We start from the raw sequence: 11,371 nt of genomic DNA, 5'->3' as shown, positions 1-11,371 counted from the left end.
TGGTATTGGCTATGGCTTTCTTTGTCGTGTGTGCTCCCCCTCCAAGAAGAGTAGCCATCTACCATTGTTCTTGATTTTCTGAGATGGGTTTTCTTTGTTCTTGATTCAAGTGTTTGTATAAATTGTTTTATGTATTTCTCAATAGTATGAATAAAGTGATTTCCTTCTTTTCATTGTGTTCTCTTATCTTTATAACTGGTTTTACTTTCATGTGTACTTTTCTTTCTCGCATTCCTGTTTGTGAAAAAATTGTCTTGATATTTGTTCCATTATATAATATGAACTAAATATATAGCTCACTTTTTAAGAAGAGAAACAATGAAACATCCAACTTCTAGCCTGTAACGTCTGTCATTTTGTTTTGGCTGCAACGTGTGTCATTTTTGGCTTTAGAGTTAAGATCTTGTCACAGACGGCCATACATATCAACATAGGATTACCTGTTATCCTTCTTAGATTATAAATATTATATTGAACAGAAGAAAATTCAAAACCTAACAGAGACACATTTTCTTTTCCTGAATTTAATGCATGCATAGTTTTCTGTCAGAAAACCATGTTCAACCAAGGGCCCATTTGGTTATTCACAAAAACAAAAAAGAAAAAGGGAATCCAAATCCTCAGCATTGTAATAATGCATTTAATATTGACACTTCTTCCATGTACTACAATACCATAGGGTCCAGAAACAACTTTTGCCCATATGTAGCTAAATCAGTACTTGAAAAACAAGAGTTACATAAGAGAAACTTATAAGTTTAAATATAACCCTTCCTGTTAGTGTAATTCCCAGCCCGTTAAGCTCTTAAAATGTCTTAACCAGAGCAAAGCTTTTCCAGGGCCAAGTTCTCATCTCCACCAACAGACTCCAATGTACTTCTCACAGAAGCTTCAGGAAATCCCATCTCTACTAGTTTTTGTACCTGTACCATAGAACCATTCTCTTACCCTTTGGAACAGGAACTTTAGGGAGGAAAAAAAAGGAATTTCAAAAGATTTCATTTTCTTTCGTTTGGATTCAATGAAATATTTTTTAGAAAATTTGAGGGTTAAGTTTAATGTAACTTTGTAAAATTTAGAACATTTATAGATAATATTTTAAAAAGTTAGGAGAATATTTTATGACATTTTGGCAGATAAATTCTATGATATTTAAGCTAACAAGCAATGACTGAAATTACCTTTTCCTCCACTCCAAGGGATGATGACTTGGCAAAACTTTCTGTCCAGTATCGAGCAGTGCCAACAAAGGTCTGATAGTGTTTAAGATACTGTAAATGTCACCACAAGAAAAGTGATAAATTCAGATCACAAGAAATATTATTAATAATAATAACAAGATAAAATGTATCAAGGCATGATTTCAGGAAATTCAATCATCACTTCTTCTTTTTTTTTAAAAAAAAAAGATCTCTGCCTAACCCTACAACATTTGGAGACAAAAATGTAGCAATTTCTATGGAGATACCCAAGAGGAGCTAGAACCTCAGACATTGTGAGAGCAAGTCAACTCAATACAAGCTTGAATGCTTCAATGTCTTGTCACTTATATTCAGCATAATGGAAAATTGAGTGATATATTATCATAGGGTACAAAATTGCAGGTAATAAATTTAGATAATGAGAAGAAGATAACAAGGTAGGTGTATCAGAGCAAGATTTCATATCAAAATAACAAAAATACAATATGAGCAAAAGATTATCATATGGTGTAGTATAGCTGCAAAACAACACCTGTTGAGCTACCACAGCATCTTGAGGATCATCGGGTTGTGGAGCAGAAAGCAGTGCTTGTACAGAAAGCAGAGCTGTTTTCAATGTCAGAGCTGGGCTCCATTGGTCTTTCAAGACATCCAGGCAGATAGCTCCACTCTGACTGCTGATATTAGGGTGCCTTCAATAGGAGAAAACAAAAAAGAATCATACATTAACACTATCGAATCGAAAACCAGTCCACCTGGCTTGAGAGTGTGAAACTCTTTAGATTGAGCTCAAACAATTGGCTTTGCTCAAAAAATGCTACCATCCCAATGGAAAACTCATTTATCATCAATCATCACTATAGTTTATTAGCAGAACATACTAGTAAGCACAACCTTAGGTTATAATGTCAATTTGGCTTTAATGTTAAGCAAAGAAATTCAGCTACTAGAGTCTATTCACAGAATTACCTACTCTGTATAATGAACCAAAAGAAAAAAAGAAAAAAAAACTTTGCTCATTGTTTCTTCTCACCAAACTTTAGTTGTGAACTGCATTTTGGGAGGCTCAAAAGGGTACCCATCTGCAAGAAAAAGAACACCCAATAATTGATATCAATATCAATGCACAAAAATTGAACTGATAACATTATGATCAACAACATAACATATAAGAAAAGCACTTGTTCCTTAACTGTTCCTTTATTAGTTACTAACAACAAAATCATTAATATTATTACTAAAAATAATGATTTCTTGATAAAATTCGACACATTTTGACAGGGAATCATAGAGCATGAAAGCATCAAATTTTCCAAATTTGTAATATTTCTATATCGGCGTATTCATACCCAACCAAATTACACAAACACTTAAAAGAACGTAATATTAATAAACTTTAACACAAAGACTCAAAAAGGAAAGGGCAAGAAACGAAATTATGATGAACCTGGTAAGGTGATATCGATCTGAAAGATGCCACCTTCGTAAGGGGTTCCAACTGGGCCAGGAATGGTGCCGATGAGACGGGAGAGAGTGGAGTCGCTCTTCGGAGTGACTTTGATACCGGACTTTTCAATGTCCTTACTGCATTCCTGAAGCTCCTTCTGAACCCGAGCAAAGTCTATCATCTTCTTCGATTTCAGAAACCCAAAAACCCCAATTCAGGAAAGATGAAGAAGAAGAAGAAGAGGCAAAAGGGTCTCTCTCTCTCTAGATTGATGCCTTGCTTTTTTGTTTAGAGAGAGAAAGCACAGTCCTTTCTTTATTTTTTGAAAATTGTTTTCCTTTATTTATAGTAGTTTTTGTTTTATTATATGAAGAGTAGAAAAGAGAAGTTTGAGTGTCGATATCAGAATTTAATTATAATTATTTTATTTAAAAAGGAGAAAAAATCGTAATTTCAATGTTTTGTTTGGTTTGGTTATCTGAAATAGAATAATGACCAAACCTAATAAATTATTCCCAATCGGAAATATCTCTATATTTTATTTATTTATATAAATTCAAATTTTCAATATTCTCCCAAAAAAATATCAATAATCTCATCTAAAAAATCAGCACTTTATCTTTGTTATGATTAATCGGCGAAAACAGTGTCAAATAATTTTGTATATATCTTGAAAAGTGGTTTAATTTATAATCCCATTTAGATAATCTTCGTATAAAAGAAATTATTTAAACACTTTTTATATGTATTGTTTTTTTTAAATAAATTTCATGTTGTTCTCTAAAGTTTAAAAGAACAAATTTTAATATTGGCATCAAACATTATATATTTATATAATATTTTATATGATATAAAATTATTTTTCAAGTATTACCAAGCACAATATTTTAAGTTTATGGTGCTTGGGATTTTTTTTTAAGATCCTTACATGTTACAATGAGAGATATTATAATGTAGTACATAATATGTTATGATGAGTCACAACTTTCTACATTAGAAATCCTTAATTTGAACACAACCTACCAATAGAGATACTTCAAGATAATCCCGAGTGAAGGATCGAACAACTCGCAAGGAAGGGAACCAACAACATCACCACAAACAACATCACCACATAAGGGGACACCAACTACCACTACTAAAAGGGGATATGTTGGTATTAAATGAGAAAAATAAGAATACACAACAGAATATGATCTTTTAAAAAATTATTAATATCAGTCGGATCATACATATATAGATACATTAAATAAAACATAAAAGAAATAGAGATTACTTCTCGTAGTCTATCAAGTATTCTTGAATCTTTTCATATAAATTTATGATATTTCTATCATTTCTAAAAACTCATACCTTAGCTTTCTAAGTCAATCCTTAAACACACAAGAATGTGTGTGGACATGTAGAATTTAGTTGATAGTGTTGACTGGAATGATCCAATAGGAAAATGCCACTTGACGTGCTGCTGAAAAAAAAAACTACCATTTTGCAGAAATTGGCGTTTTTGCAAAAGTTGGTATTTTTGCAAAGTGAAGACAAAACTGGCGGGTCAGGGAAGAAGGGGCCACAGACGGATTGGGCTGGGCCGCGTGTTAGTTGAGCTGGGACTGTTATGACCCTATTCTCTTGCAAAAATGCCATCTTTTTTAAGTTTCAAGATCAGTTTTATTGTTTTTCTTTTTGCTTGCATTTCCAAATACCAAAATATACTTTAATCCCTAAAAAATAATAAAAAATTAAATACCTTCATAAATAAAATAAATAAATAATTATTTAAAAATATTAATTAAAACTTAATTTATTTTAACAATCAAAATAAATAAATGTGTATTATTTTACCATTAATCAAGAGTCTCCACCCCACCACCACACCTGGAGTAGCCCAAGGACGTATGAATAATAGCTCTTGACCCAAGAGCTTTTGGGCGGAAAGAATAATTCCAAGAAAGACACACCACATAAATATCTTTAAGTTTTGAAAGAACATTAAGACTCCAATATCCCTTTCACCATAAGAAGACTAGGGCATGACCAAATAAAGTATCAAAATGCCAAGACACCTTATCTTCAAGAGTTCAAAAACTAAGGAGTATATTATGAATCAAATCGCTATTGATGCCCTTAAAAAATGTATTGGATGAAATCTTCGTTTACAAATGTAACCAATGATCCTTAAATGTGCGTCATTTTCCACTCTCAACCACACCTCATTATATTATATTCTTTCTTCTTAAGGAACACATGGTTGGGGTTTTATACTCTAATTAAAACTCAATTTCTTTGTAATTTCATTTTATTATCAATAAAAGAATAGAAATCATTTTTTGACTTGGTCAATCACTTTGCTCACGTGTTTTATTTTCATGATTATTTGTTTTACATAAACTTCTATTAAATCTCGAGCATATAACTAATCTTATTTATAGTGTCGTAAGCACAGTGAAATATAAATATGATTATATGTTCAAAATAAGTTAGTCCAAAGATTAGTCAGTGCACAGGATTTACACTGACTTGCCAATCTACGATATGATCTACTTACACATTATAGTGTTATGTTCTTTCTAGAACATTAGCAAAGTAGATAAGATCGGATGTATTTGTTACATCGGATTGGACCGATATTGACAGTTGATAAGATAAGTAAGCATACCGTTATTATCTATTATAGTCATATCATATAGTTGACCATATGTCAATTCAATCTCAATTCTGAGTGGTTAGTATTCGGACTGGTTGTATTATTTGAGTTATTTTACTTGTTCGTTACCAGTTCACCCTACGGACTAGCCCATACTTACATTTTGAGAACTCGGTAGTATAATTGAGTGGAAGTGTTAATCATAGATATGAATATCTATAGCTTCTGATGAATAAGTGAAACGATGGTTTCCTTTTAGTTTGGTTCAATGTGTTAAATGATAGAGATCTCATTTTAGTAATTAAATTAGTTTACTGAAATATCATTTACAATGAACTAAGTGTTTTAAGGATAAAATACAATGATGGGTAAAACAGTATTTTAGTCATATCTCATTGTAGACTGTCTATAGGATTGAATGGCAATTACGGTTGTAACAATGGATAATTAATAGCGTATCTATATTTGTTATACATCGTTCTATGAATTCAAGAGTGCAATTCTAAGTCTATAGTGGAGTCACGATGAATTAATAAGTTAGTAAATTTATTTGTTAGATTTATGATAACTTATTGGGAGCTTGATTTCATAGGCCCATGGTCCCCATTGTACCCTGGATAAAACCATCTAGATATTCTCAATTAATTTCTTTAATTATCAATTAGAATGATCAAAGTTGATCATGTCAATTTTGGATAGTTTCACAGAGTTATGTAATTTTGAGAAGAAAATATAAATTAGGGCAGATTTATTAATTAAGATAAATTGATATCTAAATTAATAAATAAGTTTAAATCAAGGTTCAAATTATAAATAATTAATTTGATAAATGATTTAAATAATTATTTAATTAATTAAATCAATAGAAAATAATACAGGCATTGATTTTAAGTCCAATGAGTTTATAATCAAATGGAAAATTTTACGGGCCTAAAGCCCATGATAATTTCAACATAGGGCTTCAAATTGGCTATTATTTTATTAATTTTTTAATTAAATTAAATGGTCTAATTGAGTCTATAAAATGAGTGCTTAGAAAGAAGTCAATATATAATAGGGCTGATCATTGGGCTGGTTGGTCGGGTTACAAGACATTTTTACCCGTCTAATGTCATAATCGAGTTAACAAAAGTGAACCCGTAACTTGCCCAATTAAGAAAAAAATAAATTTAACCCGTCCAATGGTTTGGGCGGGTTGGTCGGGTCAACTCGCCCAAACCGAAGTTGTATTTTTTTTCTTCACATTTTTGTAGTTTTTTTTTTCTTTTAAATACTAGTACTAATAGTGTGAAGTTTATCTTTTTAAGCTTAAAACAATAATTTTTTTTGAATATAAATTTAATTAAGTATATATATAAATTTAATATATTTATTTAAATGTATTAAAAATAATAAATTAATAATAAGTTCTTAATTGGGCGGGTTGATACTTATTTTCAACCCGCCCAATGTAACAATTGAGCGGTTTAAATTTTGGTCGGTTTATTTGGGTTGCGTTTTTTGGCGGTTTTTTCGGGTTGGGTTGGGCGGGTTGTAAAAATTTCTGCACAACCCTAATATAGACGACAGATAAGTTTAATTTTCTGATAGTTTTAGAATTTTCTCTAAACACAAGTCATTTTATAAGTCTCTTATTATTCGTTTCTCTTATTCTCTCTGTATCTATCTCATGTGTTGAGAATTTGATGGACCCAAAATGGGTATGTTTTAAATATTTATACTCGCAAGCGCACGAATCGTATTATAGAATGGTGTTCGTGTAAGCACGAGATTGAACCCAAATGAGTTGTCTAAAATCGAAAAGAGAAACTATTTTAAACCAAAATTAATAAATTCTAACCTAGTTCCAAAGATTGATGAGAATTTGTAACAATAAAAATAAAATAAAATATAATAATAAAGAAATTAAAGACAATATATATAACATAAATTAATAATAGAAATGAAGATGGTAAAATAAGATTATTAAGGATTAGAATCCACAAAATATAAGTTCAATAATATTTATAAGTACATTGATTCCCAAGTTTTAGTGATAGTTAAAATAAATCAAGCTATCATTTTCCAAATATATTTATAATTGTAAGCACAAATTACTTCTAAAAAGATAGGATTTTTCTTCACTTTTCAAAGTTATAATTTCAAAGCATTTAGTGTAAATCAATTTAATGAGATGACAAATAAATCAATGAACATTATTTATAAGGCAAAACATAATATTTTTGTTCTAAGCATGGATGTGTACAATTTAATGACACATCTTACACAAAGAATATTATGTATTTGCACTAATGAAGAACAAAGTTTAAATATGTGCGAACAATCCAAAATACATGATATTTAAGATGAAAGAAGATATTTGAAGAAGAAATTTCCATAAACTTTGTTGCACAAAATAGGAAATCAACATACAAAATAAACACTATCTAGTTACATATTGTTTCATCATCACCTTAATAATCTTAAAAAGATTAGAAACTCATAACTAGAATAGCAAATACAAACTAAAAAATTACAACATAAATAGGAAAATTTGGAGGAGAAACCCCCAAAATTTCCTCTAAAAATACATAGAAAATAACCAAAAAGAAGAAGAAGAAGAAGATAGTAGAGAGGTTTTGAATGTGTAGAAATTATGGTATAGTAACCTTCCTCGAAAATGGACACCCTAAATCCCTTATTTATAGCCAAAAATGAGGTATTAAAATAATCAATTTAAATTAATTAAATTGATTAAATTAATTGAATTAATTATAATATGCCAAATATAGGTAAATTATAGGGTGTAATAATAATGTTTTGGGGTAAATGTGTAGAAAGTGAGGTAAAAATATTAGTATTTTTAGACAAAAGGAACAATGTTGGGCTCAATAAAATTGGGCACGCATGGGCTTGGGTTGACCTTGGTGCTGGCAGGTGTGAGGCGGCTGGCAGGAGGTGTGTTGGTGCTTCATGTGATAGCCGAATGTTGATGATTGAAGCAGCTGGCTAGGTGAAGAGAGCTGGCAGGTTGATGAGGGATGGTGAGCATCATATGTGATTGCTGAAGGAGAGAGCTTGCTGAACGTGAGAGTTGGCTGGAGGAAATGGGCCAGGCTGGGCTTGATGGGTTGCTGGAAGCATGGCAGCTTGTTGGGCCAAATGGGTTTGGCTTTGGGCCTTTGGACAAAAACACCACATTTATTACTTTTCTTTGAATAATACCACTTTTTCCTTCATTTTCTTGCTTTCAAGAGCTAAAATAATACCACATAATTCCTACAAAATAAGTATAAATTAAGTCATGATAAAATATTTTCAATTATAAAATAAATCAATTTAATTCTTTGAAAATATTAATTATAACTTAATTTATATTTAACATTTAAGTTTAATAATACAACAATTTTTTACCACTAACTTAACAACAATAATTCAAATAATTAACTACAATATTTTACAACAAAATAACTATAAAAACACACAAAAATATATAAAATCAAAATAAGACTAATAAATTCAAAATTACTTAAAAAGTTAATAAATCAATTAAAAACTCAAGAATTAAGCAACAATTAGCACATAAAAAGTGGTAAAATAACTCTATTTTGTAGAGTTATCAGAATTGTCCACTCTAGTTTAGGTGATTCTAATAATATTTTGGAAGACTGTGAAGAAATTAGAAGATTGGTTCAGTTTCTTGATAATACTCTGCGACAGAAAGGATGCAAGGGTTAGAGAAACTGAAGGAATGACTCATTCATTCTGCTGCGTATACTGTAAGTATTATTATCATTGTTTCTCTTTGAATTCAATTTTAGAAACATGTTTTAGGTTATTTCATATTAATTTGTTTAATATTAGATTTACATTAAAATAAATAAAGATCATGTATAAAGTTTCCAACACACACAATGTTTGAAATATGTAGAGCTTGTTTGGCATTGTTTCAAAATTGTGTTTTCAGAAATAAAACACAGAAAACTGTTTTGCAGTTTTAAAAAAACAACAGATGTTTTCTAAAAAGAATTTTTAGTTTTATTTTTTTTAAATCTTAAATAAAAAATTAATAAAGATATTTACAAAGAGAAAAACATTTTAAAAATTTGTAGTAAATAATGAGATAAAGTAATATGAAAGAAAAAGTGATGAAAAATAAAGAGAGAGATAGTAAGGAGAGAAATTGATGATAGATAAAACGGCGAGATTTAAAAAATGAAGAGAAAGAAAATGAGGATATAGGAAGTGATGCGAGAGAAAATAACTACATAATAAGTGATGAGAGAGAAAATAAGAAATCAAAAGTGATTAGAGAGAAAGTGTTAAGAGTAAAAAGTCTGTTAGTTAGTTGGTGTGTTAGTTTTGGTGAGCTGACTAGTTAATGAGCTGTTAATCAGCTGTCATAAAGAGGTATAGCTAACTTTAGTTACTGAGCTATTATGAGCTTGAGCTATATAAGGCTCACTCATTTTTCTGTACTCAATTAATTCAGTTTAATACAATTCTCTCTTTGATTCATTTTTCTCTACTTCTTTAGTTTTCTGTCTTGTAATATGGTACCAGAGCCCCGATCACGGCTTCTTTGCGTTTTCTTTGATTGTTGATCACGGTTGCTGTTGGTAATGGCTCGTGGTGGAGCTCACACTCGAAACACAGTAAATCAAGGAGTTGGATCTGAAACTGCAAACATGTTCTCTGTTCTTGAACCTCATGATCGTCCACCTGGTGATGATCCTCGCAGTCCTTACTACATTTCTAATGGAGATCAATCTGTTGTTAGCCTTGTTCCAAAGATCTTGACTGGCTGCGAAAATTACAGCTCCTGGAGGCGATCGATGGTAGTTGCTCTTGCTGCAAGAAACAAGATTAAGTTTGTTGATGGTCGATTACCTGCCCCTGAAGGTGATGATGAAGCTTATGATGTCTGGTTTAGGTGCAACAGTTTGGTGATCTCATGGATTCTGCATGCCATTTCTAGTGAAATTGCAGACAGTGTGATGTATCTCGACAATGCGGCTAGAATTTGGTCTGAACTTCAGGAAAGATATCATCAAAAGAATGCACCTAGGGTGTTCAAGGTTAAGTGATCAATGCAAGCTTTGGTTCAGGGATCAAATTCTGTCACTACATACTTCACTCGACTGAAGTCTCTTTGGGATCTGATTCAAGAATTCAAACCACAACCTGTTTGTACTTGTGGTGCAATGAAGATTATTCAAGAATATCAGGATGAGGATCGGGTTCTTGAGTTTTTAATTGCTCTCAATGAGTCATACAGCAATGCCAGATCTCAGATCTTGATGCAAGATCCCTTTCCCAACATTAACAAGGCTTTTGCTTCAGTGGTTCAAGAGGAAAGACAGAGAGGAATCACCTCTACTCACATCGAAAATGACAAGCCTGCTGCTCCACCATCATCATCTAGCTCCGGTCAATTTGTGGGGAGTGTTCAGCCACACAAGCCAAGAACAGTGTGTAATCATTGTGGAATCACAGGTCATATCATGGCTAAATGCTACAGGCTTCATGGTTATCCACCAGGACACAAGTTGCATGGCAAATTTCCCAATAGAAATGCTCCAGGACCTGCCAAACCTGCTGCAAATTTCTCTGGTGTACAAGAGGATGGCGGAACAAATGCCAATGGTCCGAATGTTGAGCAAGATCTCATAGCTACTTTTGCTCAGTGCCAGAGGCTCATGAATATGCTGTCTCAGAAAGGTGGTGAACACCTCAATTCTGTTCATGTTACTCAGCCATCAGTATCACAATTCTCTGGTAAAACTCTTTCTACAGCCTCATTTTCTTGGATTCTTGACACTGGTGCTACTCACCATGTGTGTCACAACTTGTCCTTATTTCAAAACACTTATTCAGATTCCACAATTTCTTGTGTTAATTTACCTAATGGCAATTCTATTAAAGTTTCTTATCTTGGAACAGCTGTGCTCTCTTCAACTCTTATTCTCAACAATGTATTATATGTTCCAGATTTTCACCTTAACCTCCTTTCTGTTACATCTTTACTTGAATCAGCCGCTTGTGTATTCACTTTTCATTATGATCACTGTGTAATTCAGGACACTTTGAAGAACCAGCTGA

At 31.7% G+C, this 11,371-nt stretch overlaps 1 protein-coding gene across 1 annotated transcript; it reads right to left on the bottom strand.

The window, feature by feature from the left end:
- Window positions 1–620: 620 nt before the first annotated feature.
- Window positions 621–2,981, bottom strand: LOC133829990 (ubiquitin-conjugating enzyme E2 27). The gene is made up of 5 exons (XM_062259865.1): window positions 2,650–2,981; window positions 2,236–2,284; window positions 1,735–1,894; window positions 1,182–1,271; window positions 621–923 (listed from the first exon to the last, which is right to left on the bottom strand). Exons 1-5 carry the CDS (start codon window positions 2,828–2,830, stop codon window positions 816–818), a joined length of 588 nt encoding a protein of 195 aa, XP_062115849.1. The 5' UTR covers window positions 2,831–2,981; the 3' UTR covers window positions 621–815.
- Window positions 2,982–11,371: the final 8,390 nt, after the last annotated feature.

This window comes from Humulus lupulus, chromosome 4 (assembly GCF_963169125.1).
Source record: "Humulus lupulus chromosome 4, drHumLupu1.1, whole genome shotgun sequence".
In the NCBI taxonomy this organism is placed as follows: Eukaryota; Viridiplantae; Streptophyta; class Magnoliopsida; order Rosales; family Cannabaceae; genus Humulus; species Humulus lupulus.
Note: the sequence above shows the minus strand (reverse complement) of the source record. Positions and strands in the feature narration are given on the sequence as shown.